Below are 21,274 nucleotides of genomic sequence, written 5' to 3'. Positions count from 1 at the left end.
TTGCCCCCAAACAACCTGCTATTTATCTCCTTCCAAATGTCATACACATGACTAGCCCAATCAAGTTTAAACATTCTCGCAATGAGAGACTTTCCTTTAAAGCAATGAACATTCCATGCCAACTCCCTACCCCAATTTCTAACTCTACGGTTTACACCACATAAAATAAGGACAGCACCCCACAACTCTCTCGCAAAACCACAATCAAAGAACAAATGGTCTCTAGTCTCAGCCTCAATACCACAAAGCATACACTTTTCATTTTCTACAGTTAATCCCATTCTCATAAGCCTTACCCGAGTAGGGAGTCTATCTAAGATAGCCATCCACACAATGATGTTGTGTTTTGGGATACGCCCTGGAAACCAAACCAGATTATACAATGGGACCTTTAGAACCTTAATGAGCATATCCTCCCAAATATGTCTCGTTTTAAGGTCTCTATCCGGGCCAACAAATAGATGAGAAAAAACATGCCTCAATTTCAAAATACTTTTGAAGCTCCAACTGGCATTAATAGGGATATTCATTTGCCAAAACTCAATATTCCTAATCATTTTAAATACTTTTTAGATATCAATCAATTTCATAACTAGAAATATTAAGCTTTTGACATTTTATTTAAATACATTTTAAGTTATGTCAATTTTAAAATTAGACAAATTAAATTATAATCCTATTATCTATAAATTTAAATTTGACTTCAAAAATCTTTTCATGTTTTAGGTCCATCATTTGAACTATCTTCTTTATTTGTTCTCTCTTTATTGATTTAATATCAATTTTGTTTTTAATTTTTTAATTGAATCGGTGTCGAACTAACTTATAACTTTAACTTAATTAAATAATTTATGAAATATTTTAAAAATGATTATTTGATAAAAAAAATTCAACCTGTAAACAGGAGAGCATAAAATTTTCAAGCATTTGTTATGTGGATGGTCAAATTATAATTTTAACCACAAATTTAAAGTTTCACATGTAACATGCCTTTTAGCTTAAAAAACGGTATAATGAGCCTGCTAAACTTAAGGTTAATACATGGATACAAAAATTTACGTTTGTTTTATTTCCTCGTACTTTATTTACAAATATACACTATTTTATTTTTTATTAAAGGAATTTTTTTCACAAATAACAAATAAATAATAAATATTATATATAATTATAAAAATCTTTGTCGAGTAACATCCTCGCCCTCTCTCGTCTTTTGGCTGGATCGGTATCTGTTTCATTTTCCTCTCAAAATCTCCCAAAAAAGAGACTTTCGTCTCCTCCGATCCTTTCCTCGTCTTGGTTTATGAGGTTCCCTCTCCTTTTCTCTGGCTTTAATTTTACTTTATCGTTGATCAGAGATCTGTAGGGTTTTTTTTTGGTTGTATTCGCAGCACAAAATCGATTCGTTTTTTTTATTGATCTGTATGATAATTTAGCGATGTTCTTTGTACATGCATATACATTTGGTTCAATTTTCATCTTAGAGATTTTCAATTTTTTTTTTTGATTGCTCACTAATTGATTTCAATGTTTGCGCTATTGATTTTGGTTTGCAGCTCGAAGGAGAAACCCACTCTTGGGTAAGTTAATTTTTATTCTAATTTCTTAATGGTATTGGATTTAACATTTTAGAAGAAAATAAAACGGAGGTATCTATAATGCTTATCATTTTGAGTCATTGCGTGCCATGTACAATGAACTTTCATAGTAATATGCCAAAGTTCATGCCTTTTCGCTGCAAATATTTTGGGTTTCTTGTCTATGAACCTTTTTACGTTACTTATCTAGAAATGTACCATTCTTCAAGTTTACCTGAAACTGATAAGATATGGGTATGATCTTCTTACTGTTTTTCTTGTTTCTCAGAGTTTCTTATTTGGTTTACAAGTAGGGAATGTTTGGTCTTTCTGCCAGACATCCGAGTGTTATGTTTGATACTAATAAATAAATAAACTGCACCTTTCATTATTTCCTTTTGGGAAGAAAAATATGAAGAAAAGCTAATATGCTAACAACATAAGGAAGAACCTTATTAGTGTGTATTTCTGATGTTCCTTTTTGTTATTTTTAATTCATGCATAATTTCCATTTATCTTGTGTGTAGTGGAACGCGGATTAAGACCCGCAAACGGAATATTGCTGCGCCCCTGGACCCTGCAGCTTTTGCTGATGCAGTGGTCCAGATCTATTTGGATAATGCTGGTGATCTGGTAAATATCATAATGCAAAGTTTACGTATCTGTAACCTAGGTTTCTTCTTAAGTGTGATTCTAGACTTCTAGTTCTTTATCTTGTGACCTGCTGATTAAACACTTGTGTCGTGCAGGAACTTGTTGCCAAGAACGTTGAGTCTTCAGATCTTAACTTCTCGAGATACGGTGACACCTTCTTTGAGGTAAACATCATTTAAGCTGAAATATCAACGATTTAAAATTTCCTTCTAAATGTAAATACTTGCTTGGTCTCTGCTATTTCATTGGATATCTAGATAATGCATTTAAAAATGGCGATCTACTGGAACAACACATATGGAATTTCTCGCACTTTTGTGGCTTACCCATGCTAGGTGGTTATTTGGTTTACATTTTGAGGCTAATGTTTGATCTACTTACTCTACATGCCTAGAGTTTTGACATAAAGATCCAATTTCCAAGTAAAATTTGGTGGTGCTTTTTGAGACAGTATTAAGAATACTTGGCAAAACTCTTTTTTGCTAAACTTGATTATAGGCTTCCTCCTTCAGTTGACCTACCTACCATTACAATCTCAAGTAAACTAATTCTGCACAAGATAGGCTAGAAAATTTTCTTTTCAAAAACATTAAAGCTGATATTGCTGAAGTTTGACCAGATATTGAACTTCAAATCTGTAAGGTTCTAATTGCTTGCTCTTTTCCTTTTTTCTTGGTGACATTTAGTTATATTGCTTTGTAGTGAACTAAATTGGCAATTGTAGGTTGTTTTCACTGGAGGACGCACACAACCAGGCACAATTAAACCTGATGAGGGGGAGCGACACCCATACTCTATCATAGAGTGTGAGGCTAATCGCGAAGCCATTTTGCCATCTGTGATCTATGTACAGAAAATCTTACGGCGAAAACCTTTTTTGATAAAGAATCTCGAAAATGTTATGCGAAGATTCTTGCAATCATTGGAGCTTTTTGAGGAAAATGAAAGGAAGAAGCTCGCAATTTTCACTGCACTTGCTTTCTCCCAGAAATTGTCAGGGTTGCCACCCGAGGCTGTCTTCCACCCCCTACTCAAGGACAATCTTGTGGGCAAAGGACTAGTTCTTCCATTCATAACAGATTTCTTCAAGGAGTATCTGGTGGATAATAGCCTGGAGGATTTAATTTCAATTCTGAAGCGAGGGAAAATGGAGGATAATCTCATGGACTTCTTCCCTTCTGCAAAGCGATCTGCTGAAGGTTTTTCTGAGCATTTTACGTAAGTTTTCTGGTTAGCGACAGGATTTTTTTCCCTAAAATCTCCTTGTCCCAATTTCTAAGATTCCATGCCTAAAGCAGTTAGGAAAGTTGTTGAAATAAACTAGAGACATAAAGAACAAGAAAGCCAATATATAATTTAACTCGTGATGGGTTTTATTGTTAAAAACATATTTGCATGTTTTTGAAATAACAATGGTAACTCGAGTCTTATTCATAATTGGCTTAGATAATTGAACCCTTCTTTTTTTGAAGGTTTCATGAGACTTGGTTAGGGTGTGTTGGTATGCGTTCTCAGGTAAAAAGGAGAATGTATGAATGTGGTGATCTCCTTTGTATTTATATTAGAATTTGAAGTAGTACACATGAAGATTTTTGTAAACCAACTCTGCTAGTCTTCTTCTAAACAATCTAAGCAAGTCTGCTCGTTGGTCCCTAGATCTAAATGACTATGCATGGATCATAGTTTGAATGAGCAAGTCTGTAGTGTGTGCATTTAAGGTTCACTCTACCTCCATGGTTAGATTGTGTAGCCAATGCAAGCTGTTCACTTCCCGAACTACTTGAAATAGATGCGAAGTACTAGAATTTGTATCCTATGTTGTTTTGATTCTTCATTTTTCGTGAAGTACCCATGTTTGACACTTGTGTAGGGCACTTGGATTAGGGATATGACTTCCAAGGATCCTCCAAATACATGGAAAAACTTAGAAAATCTAACCATACCTGTGTCGGACACATACACTCAAGTACAAGTAACCTAGTTTGTATCATGGGTAAAACCTTGGATCAAAGAACCCAAAACTAATCTTGGGCAAGGGCAGGAAGTTCACCTTCCAATAGGATAAGTGACTTAATTTACTGACCGAGGGTATGAGATAAAACTTGAAAACTACTATTTACCATTGTTTTTGCATTTCACAAACATTAGCAAGAAAAGGTTAGACTATTTAGCTCCTCAAATGTCCACTTCATCTTAGCAAAATTTTTCTGTTAATGATCTATCATTCTTTTTTGACTAAAACTATTCCAGAGATCACACATATCTTGTCAATTCACATGTAAAGTGACCTGTACCTTTTTACAATTATCAAGGTAGGTTAATAAATTTTCTGTTTGTGTTTCCATTGAATTCCACCACGAATATAATCTCTAGGTGGGTGCAAACTTTTGCTACTTTTGGTTCCAATCCTATAAATTTGAGAAGATTGGACAGATTTAGGATTTATAATTTACTCAAAATATGGAGTCCACAGAAAATAAGAAACTACTATTGACTGTTGAAACAAAATCAACCATGGTTATGATAACAAAGATCCATCAACAGATTACCAACAACCTAGGAAACAAACAAGACACAGGTTTAAACAATGCCAAACTTAAAGCTGGGCCTGGCAATCCAGGTATGCATTGCCCATAAATTATAAAGGGTCAATTCTAACATGAATTTGGTATGCATACTAAATGTGTCACGTTAATTGTATTTAAACTTGTTGTTGTGTTTATTTAATGTGTCTTGCTTGCTGTGCTTTTTTATTTTATCCCATATTGTCTTTATATTTGTTTAAGTCAATTTTTTTTGCACCTTTTTGCAAGAACAGAGAAAAAATGGGAATACTGATCATCCAATCCTATAAACCCTCCCATATTCAGTGGATTGAATTATTTTGTACTAGAGGGATTATTCATCCCATTTGCGGTTTCATCTTTCGTTCCAAGTAAACAAAAAACAAGCAGATGATGATTTTTTTGTATCTATTCATTCTTCACCAAATGCTCGCTTATTTCATTAAATACTGTGACATTGTCGCAATCCTTGGTTGGATCATTGGGTTTGCAGGTGCATTCACGTTGTGTCTTTTTATATGACTGTTTTGAAACTTATTTGTCTAATTATGTTGATTTTCAGCAAGGAAGGGTTGGTGCCTTTGGTTGAATACAATGAGAAAAAAATATTTGAGGCAAAACTGAAGGATATGAAGTCTGCTTTGACGACCCTGATAGCTGAGGATTCTGACATATCTGAAGTCATTGAAATTGTTAAGCAACGTGTCAAAGATGCTAATCTACCTGATATTGAGGTTGTACGAATTCTGTGGGATGTATTAATGGATGCTGTTCAGTGGTCTGGAAAAAACCAACAGCAGAATGCCAATTCGGCATTGCGACAGGTAATAGATTGTTTGTTGACATTTGTTCCCCTTACCCTCGTTCGATTGAAACTCAATGTATCATAGGAGATGAGGACTTTAGCAAAAAATTAGACTGAAATAAAAGAAATCTACTAGCATTTAACATTATTGAAAACAAGGTCATAATTTCCAATTCACATGCATTCAGGAAATCACTTTATTCCACATTTTTTGCAAATATGTTAGACAATTCACAAGAGAAAAACACCATAATGGATGGTGCTAGCTGCAACCTACATGCAAAAGGACAGTAAAATGTGTTGAAACTCGTGCAACTAGTATAGATTATGAAGTACTACTCTATGATCTAATGATGGTTAGAAACCATGGAGTGTTCTACTTTTTGTCTTTGGTCTTTTGCTTTGTCCTCTTTTTTCTTGGTAAATAAGATGTGTGGATGTGCACTCGTGCAGAGATGTGGATGTGGCTAATTTCCAGAATAGCTTATGCATATATTTCTATTTCCTTGATTTAATTATTTGGATTTGGAAAGTGTCTTGATGAGTGGATAATGAGAAAACAGGGAAAGATGATTTGTTTTTTATAAACAATCTTTTGGGTGTCAATTCCTTGGTTTCAATAAAGAAAATTGGGTAACTACTTGGGACTGTAATCTAAGGAAGGTCAGGGAATAATTGATTCTTATACACTTATTTTGACCAATTAATAAATTTGTTGTGGTTTAGTTTGTTGAGTATTAATACATGCCAATTTGGTTTCTGTTTTAATAGTAATATCTTTAGTTGTATTTTTCATCTCGTAATTCTACGATTTAATTAATGGGAAATTATTTCAATCCTAAGCCCTAAAATCTAAAAACCTAAACCCTAAACCTAAAACTCTAAACCCTAAACTCTAAATAATACAAATGACATTCAAATATTCAAGGTTGTGGAGTCTAAATTTTAGGCAGCCTGTGCATAAAAATTTTCCTTGCTATAATGTGGTTTAGTTTGTTGAGTATAGTACATGCCAATTTGGTTTCTGTTTTAATAAGATCTTTAGTGTGTTTCTTGTCATGTAGTTCTATTGTTTAATTAATACTGTTTGATATATGTTATTGCCTGTTCTTTGCCAACTTACACCGACCACTTCGTTGATTCTTTGTTTTATGACTTCTGATGTATGGCTGTAAATGAGATGTGCTCACATGTTAGTGGCTCTTGGTCTGAAAAGCATTAATTTGGCTTGGTCATGGTCAGCTGAGTACCTTGAGTATAAGTAATCGAGTTTTAAGTTAAGCATTTTTCTATGCAAATGAGCCTAATCGATCGAGCGGAATAATTTGATTTTTATATTGAATCAAGCCCAAGGTTTGAAATTAGAACTCGATCGAACTTGAGCTTATTTTTTATTCTAATGTTCGGAATCAAGGTGGAGCTTCTCATTGTTTAGGCCTAGGAAGCATTAATAACATGGTGATTGAAATTGATTACCTTTTATGGACACCTTCCCTAACATTGATAATGTTAAACGTGAATGCATTACTATCTGTCCTGTGCGTAAGTCCAATAGTTATTTGCTCCCACATGTTAATTTGCTATCCCGTCCCTGTTAAATTGTAATACTTATAGCGGTGCTTGATTAATGATGTAGTTTTGCTTGGCTAGATTCAAATATCTTTCTAGAAGAATAACTTGTTAGGAATTTTTGGATAACTATTGCTAAACTAACAGTTGTATTTTTTATAACAAATGGTGGAATAAGTTGTTAATTGGGAGATATTTTCATTATAAAGGTCAAAACATGGGCAAAGCTGTTAAATTCCTTCTGCACCAGTGGCAAACTTGAGCTGGAACTTATCTATAAAGTTCAGATGCAATGCTACGAGGATGCAAAATTGATGAAACTATTCCATGAGATTGTTAAGTCTCTCTATGACCAGGATGTCCTTGCTGAAGACACCATTCTTCATTGGTTCCGCAAAGGAACTAACCCAAAGGGCAGGTATGTATTCAGATTATATTTGCTGTGATGTCATTGAAAAGTATATTGAGGTGTCACCGGTAGTTCTGCTTTGCACTTGAGTTGCTAGTGGGAACAGATAGTTCAGAATTACTGAACTCTCACTTTTTACCTTGGAAGTTTCATTTTCACATAAAAAAATTATAACAAAAGAGAAACAATGAAGGGTAGGCTCATTCCTATATCGTCCGAACCCACTTGATGAAGTCGTACAATGCTTTAAACAACGCACTGGAATTTATTGTGCAGGCAAACCCTTGTGAAGTCTCTGGAGCCCTTTATAAAGTGGCTGGAGGAAGCAGAGGAAGAGGAATAAGCGCGCCAACAATAATGACACGATCTCTTTCGGAATAGATTGTGATCATCAGCCTTGTACTTGCTGTTTTTATTAACTATATCTATTCATGAGACAATGAACTGATTATCGGGAGATCCTTTGACATTTGCTGTGTCTGTGAAAACATGTTATGCCTAAGATCTATTGACTATTACTTGTAATAAACAATATTATTGCTCTGTATTGACTATATTTATGGTGGCTACTTCTTGTGCAAGTAGTTGGTTGTGCTTAAAATTCAGTAGGTTTCTCATTATTCTGGAATTATATTGCTCCGAACCTACTTATGCAAGTAGCTGCTTGTGCAAGTTTCACTCAATATAATACTTATACTAATATCAGCGTATTGTTTTAGACTCATCATTGATCTTTTTAAACATTTTTTATATATTATGTATAATACAAATATACTTCAATTACATACATATTTATATATTTAGATAAAATATAAATTTTAAATTTATTAATTAAGTTTAATAATTTCTTTAAATTTTTATCTTTGAATATATTTATGTAAGAAAAACAAATGGTTAATATAAAAATAAAATAAAAACTGATTTTAAAATAATTAAAATTTTGAACCAGTAGAAAAAAAAAGTCTGTACACATTGATAAGTGTCGATATTGACCGAAATGGCTAAAATGAGTGAAATAAATTTTAATAAATTGATATCAGTTTAATACCAATACAAACGGTTTCACTGTGGTGTTTGAAATAACTAATTTACAGGTCATTATTTATTGCTTTATAGATTATTGTAAATATAAATTGACTTGTTGTACGATCAATAAGATATCATTAGACTGTTACAAAATAGATCTGTCGAAACGATTTTTCCCTTAAAAGGTGAAAAGGTAAGATTTTGAAAACCACATTAATTCTTAATTATCTCTTTTTAATTAAAATAAATAAATGCGATTTAAAAGACCTTTCGTTTCGAAAGGTCTCTGGATTTCCTTTATGATCAAAAAATACGGTTCAAAGAGTCGCCACCAATCTTTGATTAGGGTGTGATTGGGCACCCAAAAATGCTTTGTCATTTTAAATAAAAATTAATTTTAATTAAAACAACAAATTGAGGTCTGAGTTACCAAAATCAGAGTTCGGGAGTCGGTTACGTGTGGGGAAGGATTAGCACCCCCACAACGCCCTAAATCGGTACCTAATCGATTAATTAATGTCATTGCATTGAACTTTACAAATTCGAATTCAATTTGATTTTTGATCCCATAAAATAAAAATGTAAATTTAAAACATTCAAAAGCACTCAAATAAATTAAATTAAAATTACCGAGTCGTTTTAGAAAGACAAAGAATGTTCGATTATTTACAAATGTCGAGACCAGATCTTAAAAGTTATAACAACCTTTTCTCGATAAATTTAAATAAACGAACATTTCCTTTTCTTTCGTTCCCAAATTTTAGGTGACAAATCAATTTTTGGTTTCACTCTCGGGATACACTTTTATTTTAAAATCACTAAAAGCGGACCTCAAATCAGTTATGACTGCCCACTTGAAACAATTTTAAATTAAAAATATATTACCCTTAATCCAATTATGTCGTATGGTCGAGTTATGCACATGAGGATATCATACAAGTTATGCAAAAAGTATGCCACATGCCAAAAATTAATTAAACAAATATTATAATTAAAAATATCATACAACATTCAATCAAGATAAAATGACTAGTCCTACATGTACGCAAATGAATAAAATGGAACTTAAATTAAGCATTATACTATCTTACCTAAATTAAATATATGAAGTCTAAGCATACAAAACCATAGCATCTAAATATAGCATATAATAAACATCCCCAATGCAAATTCACGTAATTGTTAAAAAGAAATATTCAACATATTACAATTGATATTTACTCAAGTATATTAATTCAAACTTAAACCTAATTATTGAATATATATATATATGTTTATTTACACGCATTTGTATCTTAAACATGCATCAATGAATTTACGTACAAAATATTACAAATATCGGGACCATAAAATAACAATTCGCAAGGGATCAAAGCATAAACTTTCAAAGTAATAGGCCAGAAACACAAATAATACAAAATTCGATTTAACAAACCAAATGGACTAAAATCCAACATGTAAGAATTTAAAAGGTCTAATATCTAAAGAGCAAAGACTAAGTACAATAAACACTTTAGGACGAGAATTAAATGTGCATAAAGTATACAGACCGAAATAAAATAGGTGCAAAACAAGGTTACAAAATCAGAAACGCGGTGGTTATGGACCAAAATGCATAATATTGGAATATTGAATGGATCATCCCACAGATAAACCACGTGTAAAATGTATGCCCTATACACTACCGTTTCAATGAATTCATATATACAAAATATAGGGTGAAAACTGAACCCTAAATTAATTACTTTCATTCCCAGCCGTAATACCCTCTCAACTTCTCCACTCTCCCTCTCGCCTCTTCTCTCGACCCTCTGTGATAACCCAGGCACGATTCACTTTTCCGACCACTACCGTGGTGGTCACCAGCGATGAAGCACCCGAATCGACCTAATGAGCCTAGACGCCTCCTTCCTCTCTAGCCCTCAACCAAAACGAATGACCAACACCACCTATGGACTCCGACGAGGACCAGAACCGGCGAGATAAGCTAAGTTGAACCTTTCTTTTAACTTTTCTTCTGATTTTGCTTCTAGTCTAAACAAAATTTCAAAACGTATGAAACCAACATGACTCGGTGTTAAACCAATCTCAGACTACGAACCCGAGAGCTTCGCCCCCTAAACACCAAAGAAAAAACGAACCAAACGGGACAGAGACCCAACCTCGATGCAGCAACGACATCGACAATCAATCAAAACAGAACCTGAGGTAAATCTAACTGTTTATTTCTATCTTCCTTACCCTTATTTTCTTCCTAAATAAATACCACATATACGAATAGTTAGTAAAAATAAACAAAATAAGATGAAATACCTCCTTATTAATGCTTGATGTTTTTTTTTGTTGTTTTTGCTTGAAAGAATGCTACTGCCCTTTTGTGAATGATTGATATCCTTGCGATTGTGAGAATGAAAATCAGGAGAGAAAAAAATATTTCTTTTTATTGCTTTTCAAATGTTGAACCAGAAACTTTTACAAATTCCCCTCTTTCCTTTTCGTTCTCTGTGTAATCTCCTGCTCGTTTTTTTTTTGTCTGATCTTTTCCTTCCTCTTTTTTTCTGTTTCTGGTGATTAGTCCCCCATTAAAAACCGACCCCCCTTTAGTTTCCAGTGGTTAATTACAAATTAAAAAACCAACTTACAGTTTCATATCCCACCCACGATCAAACACTACTTCTCTCCTTCCCACTGGATATTCGTTTGTGTTTTTCCAGAACCCACGTGGACTGGATGCTAGTATAACATGTTGTTTGGACTGATTTGGGCTGCTCTGTCGGGTCATTGGTTTGGGCCTCCAACTGCTCTACTTTGGGTCTGCTCCGACCTAGCCCCGGACAAAACCGAGCATCTACAGCTGCCCCTCTTTGCTCATTGTCGTGCAACGAAAATAGAGCAAAGAAGAATAGATGATCAAGTTTGTCCGACCATTAGAACTTCAAAAGATTAATCCGCTTCTCTGCTACTTCAGGATAAGCGAGACTTAAAAAATCTTCAAATAACGGGTCTGCTCCCTATCCGTTCAGGGAGTATAGAACTCGAACAATCTTCATAAAACGGGTCTGCTCTCTATTCCTTCAGAGAGTATAGAACTCGAACAATCTTCATAAAACGGGTCCGCTCCCTATCCGTTCAGGGAGTATAGAACTCGAACAATCTTCAACAAAACGGGTCCGCTCTCTATTCCTTCAGAGAGTATAGAACTCGAACAATCTTCATAAAACGGGTCCGCTCCCTATCCGTTCAGGGAGTATAGAACTCGAACAATCTTCATAAAACGGGTCCGCTCCCTATCCGTTCAGGGAGTATAGAACTCGATCTTCAATAAACGTGTCTGCTCCCTATTCCTTCAGAGAGTATAGGACTCAATCTTCAACGAACTTGTCCGCTCCCTATTCCTTCAGAGAGTATAGGACTCAATCTTCAACGAACTTGTCCGCTCCCTATTCCTTCAGAGAGTATAGGACTCAATCTTCAACAAACTGGTCCGCTCCCTATTCCTTCAGAGAGTATAGGACTCAATCTTCAACAAACGAGTTTGCTTCACTACTCTTTCGTGAAGGCTTAAATTTACTTATTTTGAAGGTCAAACCTGAAAATCAAACATTATCAATTATGAACATATGCTTAGAAATATTATATTCAAAAATTTAGAATTTGAGAAAATTTCTAAAAATTCATCTCTATCATAAAAACTTGTCTGAAAGCCATTGGATATTTGAATCTGCTTTGGCTCAATTTTCGTCTGAACAACATTCTTGTCAAAATCTCAAGACCAGTTATCTTCATCTCGATGCTTCAAACTCTTCAATCTTCAACTATCATTGGGAAACCTGCAAATACTTAAGTCATCATGCAATTATGAGTGTCATGATCTTATTCATGCCTAAATGTATGCAAATATGCAATTTGATACATTTTCTTCTTTGAAGGAACTCTATCTCCTTTGATCTCGATGGAACTCGGTTTCATCTTGGGCACAGAACGCTTGACCAGTTCACCCCAATTGACAATCTCAATTCCATATCTCTCGGCTTAACATGACCTTGACTCTTTTCTTTCTTGAAACCCACCAGTATCCATGACCAACTTCTCGACAAACAACAATCTCTTAGGGTCATCTTTTAATGGCTGAAATTTTCTACGAACTCCAAAGTTTTAGCTTCCCGTAGCCACACAAGCTTACATGTATAAACTATTGTCAGCTTCAGAATACCTGTATTTTCCAAAATCTTTTGCACAATAATACAAAATGATCTCATGTACTTCAAGTTAAGCTATATGTTTTAACCTTTCAAAATAAGATGTTTGCAAAAGGGAAATTATCAAGAAAAGACATCTCTTTATTTATATAAATACAGAGAATTTTAGGCAACTAAATGGCAAACTTTTAGCTGGAAACAGTAAAAGAACAAAAGAGTAGGCGTCTTCAAATATCAATAATGCAAATGCTTTTGAACTGGCACGCCGTTAGAATGTCTCAAGCGTAGCTTCTGTCAAAAAGATCTTCAAAATTGTGATGCTTAAGAGTATGAAGCTACTTCTAAACTTCCAGATCTCTATCATTGGATGCCCTAAACCAGTATTGAATCATGTGCATTCAATTTCTCTTGGTTATTTCAATCGAGACTCATTAATCTTTAATCTCATCCCTGATCACCAACTGTCATTGTTACTATCCATATCAGGAGCTCTTCCCACTTCGAAAATTGATTTAGAACCTCCACCATGCACGAATTTTGAATTTCAAATTCAACTCAAGTCGCCCTTTACGGGTTTTCAACTTGAGACCTCCTTTGGTTCCAAGACGCCCTTTTCGGGTTTTCATCTTGAACCCTCCTTTTATTTCTCTTTTTTCATTTTCCTTTTTTTTCATTTTTCATTTTTTCTTCCCTTTTCCTTTTTTTCTTTTTTTTTTCTTTTCGTTTTTTCCATCATTTTTCTTTTTTCTCATTTTTCTCATTTTTTCTCTTTTATTTCTTCTTCAAGCAAAATATCTCTTAACAGCGTCGGAATTCACTGGATAGGGTAATTCTGATCCGTCCATTTCAGTTAGGACTAGAGCTCCCCCAGAAAAGGCTTTATTGACAACATAAGGTCCTTCCCAATTGGGCATCCATTTTCCTCTGAAATCCTTCTGAATAGGCAAAATCCTTTTAAGCACCAAATCTCCCTCATGGAATTCTCGAAGGCGAACTTTCTTACCATGTGCCCGTATCATACGTTTTTGGTACATCTGACCATGGCAAATAGCTTTCAATCTCTTTTCTTCAATCAAATTCAATTGGTCATATCTAGCCTGTACCCATTCTGCCTCATTGAGCTTTACCTCTGACAAAATCCGAAGTGAGGGAATTTCCACCTCAATAGGTAAGACAACTTCCATCCCATAAACCAAAGAAAACGGAGTTGCCCCAGTTGAAGTCCGTACTGAAGTTCGATAAGCAAACAGAGCAAAGGGCAACTTCTCATGCCAATCCTTATAGGTCTCAGTCATTTTCTCTATGAGCCTTTTGATGTTCTTATTGGCCGCCTCTACTGCCCCATTCATCTTTGGGCGATAAGTGGTGGAATTATGATGCTTTATTTTGAACTGTTTACAGACCGAGTCCATCATCTTATTATTTAAATTCAACGCATTATCGGAGATAATCCTCTCTGGTAAACCATATCTACAAATGATCTCCTTCTTCAAAAATTTGCATATTGTAGACTGGGTAACATTTGCGTAAGAAGCTGCTTCTACCCACTTGGTGAAATAATCTATGGCTACCATAATGAAGCGATGACCATTTGAAGCTTTGGGCGAAATTTGTCCAATAACATCCATGCCCCACATTGAGAATGGCCACGGAGCTGTCATTACATGCAACGGATGAGGAGGAGTATGTATCCTATCTCCATAAATCTGACATTTGTGACATTTTCGGGCATAATTGATACAGTCTGTTTCCATAGTTGACCAATAATACCCAAACCTCATAATCTGCCTAGCCATAGCATGCCCATTAGCATGGGTACCACATATTCCCTCATGCACTTCTTCAAGAATCAATTTGGCTTCTTTCGCGTCCACACATCTTAACAAGACCTGATCCAGACTTTTCTTGTATAGAGTCTCACCATCCAGCACATACCCTGATGCCATTCTTCTAATGGTTCTCTTATCATTCTCAGTGGCCTGTTTTGGATAACCCTGATACCTTATATATTGTAAGATATCATAATACCAGGGATTTCCATCTTCTTCCTCTTCAATATTAAAACAATGGGCTGGATACTCATAAGCCTTCATTTCAATGGGCATCATATTTGAATGCTCGTTCATCTTAAACGATGCTGCCAGTGTGGCTAAGGCATCTGCCATTTGATTCTCTTCTCTGGGGAGGTAATTGAAAGTTATTTCTTCAAATTCTTCAACAAGTTCCATAACCAACTTACGGTATTCTACAAGCTTGGGATCTTTTGTCTCCCATTCTCCTCTGAGCTGGTATATTACCAAAGCTGAATCTCCATACACCTTGAGCATTTTTACTTTGCGATCAACAGCAGCCCTAAGACCCAGAACACAAGCTTCATACTCGGCCATATTGTTTGTACAATCAAAATTAAGCCGACTGGTGAAAGGATAATGCTCTCCCTCTGGTGAGACCAAAATTGCCCCGATTCCATGTCCCATGGCATTTGAAGCACCATCGAAGTTCAACTTCCAATATTTGCTAGTGGATGTAACTGCTTCTTCTACCGAAATAGCCATTAAATCTTCATCTGGGAAATCAAAGCTCAACGACTCATATTCTTCCGAAGCCCTGCTTGCAATGAATTCCGCTATAGCACTTCCTTTAATTGCCGTCTGGTTTACATACTGGATGTCAAACTCGGACAATAAGATCTGCCAACGAGCTAATCTTCCAGATAATGCAGGCACACCCATTAGATATTTCAAGGGATCAAGCTTGGATATAAGCCAAGTAATATGATACAACATATATTGTCTAAGCCTTCGGGTAGCCCATACTAAAGCGCAACACAACTTTTCAACGGGTGAGTATCTTGTCTCACATTCAGTGAACTTCTTGCTGAGATAATAGATAGCCCTTTCTTTCTTCTCAGTTTGGTCACGTTGGCCCAGCACACACCCCATTGAATTTTCATAAACCGACAAATATAGAATCAAGGGTTTGCCTGAGACGGGTGGCGCTAAAATTGGAGTGCTCGACAAATATCTTTTCACTGCTTCAAAAGCTCTTTGACAATCCTCACTCCATTCCCCTGAGTTATTCTTGCGAAGAAGGCGGAATATGGGATCACATTTTTCTGTCAGCTGTGAAATAAACCGAGCTATATAATTCAATCTTCCCAAAAATCCTCTGACTTCTTTTTGTGTTCGTGGGGATGGCAAGTCTTGAATAGCTTTTACTTTATCTGGGTCTATTTCAATTCCTTTTTGGCTTACTATGAATCCCAACAACTTTCCAGATGTCACCCCAAAAGTACATTTATTTGGGTTGAGTTTTAGTTGGCATCTTCTTAGTCTTTTAAAAAGCTTTCTCAAATTCACAATATGTTCTTCCTCTGTCTTAGCTTTGACAATCATATCATCGACGTAAACTTGTATCTCTTTATGCATCATGTCGTGAAATAACGTCACCATGGCCATTTGATATGTTGCCCCGGCGTTCTTCAATCCAAACGGCATTACTTTATAGCAAAACGTTCCCCACATGGTAACAAATGTCGTTTTTTCCATATCTTCAGGGTTCATCTTAATTTGATTATAGCCAGAGGAACCATCCATAAAAGAGAACAAAGAATTTCCAGCAGTATTATCCACTAGAGTGTTTATATGTGGCAAAGGAAAATTATCTTTTGGACTAGCTCGGTTGAGATCCCTGTAGTCAACACACATTCGAACTTTCCCATCCTTCTTCGGTACTGGGATAATATTAGCCACCCATTCAGGATATTTGGCCACTTTAAGAAACCCGGCATCAAATTGTTTCTTCACTTCCTCTTTAATCTTGAGCAGCATCTCGGGTCTCATTCTTCTCAGTTTTTGTTGTACCGGTTTACATTCAGGCTTTATTGGTAGTTTGTGAACAACCAGTTCTGTATCTAAACCCGGCATATCTTCGTATGACCAAGCAAACACATCTTTGTATTCTTGAAGCAATTCTATCAAATCATGTCGACCTCCAACTGACAGAGTGGTACCAATCTTTACTTCTCTCTTATCCTCATCTGTCCCTATATTCAAAATCTCAGTAGACTCTTTATGAGGCAGAATCTGCTTATCTTCATTCTCCATCATTTTCAGCAATTCAGAAGGTAATTCACATCCCTCATCATCATCACAATCTTCAATTTCCCCTTGACATATAGGCTTCTCGAAATCAATCTCCGGGTCAGAGTCATTGGCATTCATATTATTGATATTTGAGCTCCTGAAAAAATAATGAAAGAGAAGATATATATATACATATATACATATGGGAGGATCTTTTCCCATATAAATAAATAAAATGAAATAAATACATACATATATACAACAAAGAATGAATGAATGAAATGCATGAGAGAATGTTTGCCATTTGGAACTAACAGAATGCATCCTTTATTGAAAGCAAGAAAAAACAAACAGCTTAACCCTTTACATAAGATCACCTATTGCCCCAGGGTATGAACAACAGGGAGAAAGTTCCAGTGCATTACTCTGTAACAGATTTGTAAACTACAGGCAGTTCTTCCGCGGTCCAATTGTTCAACACGAAGCCCGGCGGTGCAGGATAAATGCCCATAGCTCTCATTTCCTCAGATTCATCATCAGTTATAACATTAATGCCTAAATCTTCCAAGGCATTCTCAACCATCGTCTCAGTATTCCTTGAATTCCCTTGAAACATATGCCCCCCCAGACATGAAAATGCTACTCAACGGCGGGAAGGTCATGGGTTCCCAGCTAAGGTCTTCACCAGCCAATCTGGCCTTTCTGATTTCTTGGCCCTTCTTAATTCCCCTCATCTTATCCCTCGAAGTTGGCTGATATCCTAAACCAAATCGATCTTTTTTAGTAATAGGGCATATGGGATTTACCGGTCCTTGCAACTGTCGGCCTAAACCCTTTCCAACTTTTGCTCCTCTTCCAAGAGTCAATTTAAGCCCCATCTTGGTACAGTTTGACAATCGAGGCTTTGGTATCTTCTTGCCTTCGGCCACAAACGTAGCATTGACAAACTCCAACGATCTGAAAGAGCACTCGACGGCTTGCTCATCAACTTCAATATACGGAGCAGTAGTAGAAACAGAAGCAATAATGTCCTCTTCAGCATGAATACATACCAACCTTCCATCAATCACAAATTTCAGTCTCTGGTGTAATGTGGACGGAACTGCACCGGCCTGATGAATCCAAGGCCTTCCCAACAAACAATTGTACGTAGGCATAATGTCCATTACGAGAAATTCTACTTCATAAGTTGCTGGACCAATATTCAGAGGAACATCAATCTTGCCCAACACTTCTCTTTTAGTCCCATCGAAAGCTCGAACCACACTTTGACAGGTTCTCATAAGTGTACTATCTAATGGAAGCTTCTTTAGAGTCACTAAAGGCATCACATTCAAAGCTGAACCATTATCAACCAAGACCCGGGACAACACATACCCTTTACATTTAACTGTAATGTGCAAAGCCTTCTGACTACACATCATCCCAGAAGGGATTTCATCATCAGAAAAAGATAAAAAATTATCAGCTTGTACATTGGAAACTAACCGGTCCAACTTTTCAATGGGCAACTCTTTCGGAACAAAAGTCTGGTTCAAAACCTTTAATAGAGCATTCCTATGGGCCTCCGAACTCAAAAGTAATGACAAAACAGAAATACGGGCAGGCAACTTGTGTAACTGTTCCACAACACTATACTCACTGTGCTTCAGAAACTTCAAAAATTCTACCGCTTCACTCTCAGTTACCAGTTCGTTGATAACAGCCTCATCTTCTTTTATCTGAACATCAACCTTTTTCCCTTTATCAACCGCAACCTTCTTCTTAGACTCTTTAAGTGGATTAAGAGAATAACACCTACCACTTAAAGTAAAGTGTTCTACCTCGTCTACTTCCTCATTCTCTTTTGTTACGTCTCCCATCTGGCAATCATATCTCCAAGGCACTTGTTTATTATCCCGATATGGGAATGGAGATGGAGGTGTAATAACCACTTTCGGGGCTACCTTCTCAGCAACTCGATTTTTGGGAGTAATAATTAGAGGACAACTGGCATTGTATACCCCTTTAGACGATCCTTATGAAGCGCAAACTTCCGCTTCCTCTTCTTCAGCAATCTCTCTAAAGAACTCAATTTCTTTATTGTCCATCATGTCTTGTACCAAAGATAAGAAGTCAGGACATTGCTGAATATTGTGTCCTTCACTGTTATGATACAGACATAACTCTCCACTGTTAAACTGTTCACCCATCAAACTGGGCTTCAACAATCATACCTTGACCATCTGGCACCACACCCAACTCATGGGTGATACCACCTCACCAACATTCCTTACAATTCTCTTTCCTTTCTCTTCAGTAATCGCATTAACTCCTGCCCCTGCATGGCTTGGCAACGGATTCTGAGCTATATTTGGCTGCTCACTGTCACCAAAGTTGATGACATTCCTCGTTCTCAAAGCTTGGACAACCTTCTTAAAAGTAGTACAATTCTCAATGGAATGCCCAGGGTTCCCTGCATGGTACTCACACTGAGCACTAGCATCATACCATTTGGGAAAAGGAGGTTGCATTGGTGTCACGTGATACGGCGAAACCACATGTCGATCATACAAAATCTGAAACAATTCCTTATAAGTCATCGGAATTGGATCAAATTGAGGCCTCTCTCTCCTTTGGTCCCTTGCCCCTTGTCTATTATCATTTTGTGTTGATGACCCTGCTCCTTGAGGACGGGAAACAGTGATGTTATTAGAATCGTACTGCCTCACATTACTGACTTCGTTTTCCTTTTTCCTCGTTGGTGGCCTCTTACTAGACTCTCCTCCCTCGAGCTTCCCACTCTTAACAGCCATTTCAATCATTTCTCCCGCCGTAACTACATCAGCAAAACTTCGATAAGGATTACCGATAAGATGCGAGAAAAAAAGGAGCCTTTAAGGTGTTGACAAAAAGCATATTTGTTTCCTCCTCTTCCAATGGCGGGTGGACTTGCACTGCTACATCTCTCCATCTTTGAGCATATTGTCTAAAACTCTCGTTAGACTTCTTTTCCATTCCTTGTAACATCATCCTGTTAGGTCTAACATCTTTTACATGTTTGTATTGCTCAAGAAATGACTTAGCTAAGTCTTTCCACGATTTAATATTAGCTCTACTCAGCTGGTTATACCATCGGATTGCCGAGCCAGTTAAGCTTTCCTGAAAGCAGTGTATCAACAATTGATCGTCCCCTATGTATCCGGTCATCTTCCTACAAAACATTGTGATATGTGCAGAGGGGCACCTGGTACCATCAAACTTTTCAAAGTCAGGAACTTTAAACTTTGGACGCAAGACCAGATCAGGAACTAGACTTAACTCCCTTGCGTCGAATCCATAAACACTGGTATCTTCCTTCATGGCTCTGACCTCTCTTTTTAACTGCTTCCATTTCTCTTCCAACAGATTGTTTTGATCCTTCTTGGCTTCTTCATCAAGGTCCGGAACTTGATGATATTGATGTTCTTCCTGATATGAACTAGATCCAGGCTGTACGTTAACAGAAGCACCGACTGGATTAAAGTGCACCTTCCCGACATGAACAGGGGTCACTTGAACATTCTGAGATTGTTCTGGGGTTAACTCTGGATGATGAAGTGGGTTTTCAGTTACACCTTCTGGCATAGGGCTTTTCCTATGTTCTGGATTTCTTCCTTCCAACATATTCGCAAACTTGGCAAACATCTCCTTTTGGGCATTCATCATATCTTCTTGCATTTTCTTGATATTATCTTGTAACTCCGACTGAGCCTTCTCAATTTGGGCAAGTTTGTCTTCCATAACTTTCTTCCTGGTTCTGTAGATATACTTGGGATTTTCCAGTATTACTCTGTCACAGAGTCATTTTGTTATCGCTGATATTTATTAATGAATATGAAATATATGATTATGAATGAATAAAATGCGATGCAAAAATTAAATGCATTAAAAATGCATATGCAAAATGCAGGGTGTTGATCCTGGAACGACTCCTTAGAACAACTCTTTATATTAGAACGACGTTCAAGTACAAAGTTGAAACACATCACAAATAAGTCTGCACCATTTCTCCTATTTGCTGTACATGTGCTAGCAACTCAATGATCTTCTGGTTTTCTTCAGCCTCAGGATCCAGTTCTTCAGTCACATCAGCAGCTTCCTCAGATAGAATGACCAAATATTGAGCTATCCCCCGCGCGTGGTCTAGGTAACAAGCAATAAAGTCCTCTATTTGCTTAACTCTCGCCTGAGCTCGCTCCCACCGAAAACGCCACTGTATATCCCCCTCATAGGGAACTATCGATAACTCACTTGCTTGCCTCTGAAACTCTTGAACCATGGCTTCAAGCTCGCTCACTTGTCTCTTCAAACTTTCAACCTCCCCACGGTTTGAGCTACCTTCCCCGCTTCGGTATCGTCGTAATACAG

General features: G+C 36.6%; 2 protein-coding genes across 2 annotated transcripts in view; both read left to right on the top strand.

Annotated features, from left to right (window-relative positions):
• The first annotated feature begins 1,154 nt into the window (after nucleotides 1–1,154).
• Nucleotides 1,155–8,153, top strand: LOC120113903 (basic leucine zipper and W2 domain-containing protein 1-like). The gene is made up of 8 exons (XM_039134965.1): nucleotides 1,155–1,305; nucleotides 1,554–1,577; nucleotides 2,102–2,207; nucleotides 2,324–2,392; nucleotides 2,953–3,446; nucleotides 5,355–5,616; nucleotides 7,376–7,584; nucleotides 7,852–8,153. The coding sequence occupies exons 1-8, from the start codon at nucleotides 1,301–1,303 to the stop codon at nucleotides 7,916–7,918; spliced, it is 1,236 nt and encodes a 411-aa protein (XP_038990896.1). The 5' UTR covers nucleotides 1,155–1,300; the 3' UTR covers nucleotides 7,919–8,153.
• Nucleotides 1,724–21,274, top strand: part of LOC120113899 (protein MICRORCHIDIA 6-like) — a 34,539-nt gene continuing 14,988 nt past the window's right edge. Inside the window, exons 1-2 of the mRNA XM_039134957.1 lie at nucleotides 1,724–1,754; nucleotides 15,249–15,254. The gene's annotated coding sequence lies outside the window, so the exon portion shown is untranslated. The remainder of the gene's footprint in view (nucleotides 1,755–15,248; nucleotides 15,255–21,274) is intronic.

This window comes from Hibiscus syriacus, unplaced genomic scaffold (assembly GCF_006381635.1).
Source record: "Hibiscus syriacus cultivar Baekdansim isolate YM2019G1 unplaced genomic scaffold, ASM638163v2 tig00110213_pilon, whole genome shotgun sequence".
Classification (NCBI taxonomy): Eukaryota; Viridiplantae; Streptophyta; class Magnoliopsida; order Malvales; family Malvaceae; genus Hibiscus; species Hibiscus syriacus.
This window is presented reverse-complemented; position numbering and strand designations above follow the sequence as displayed.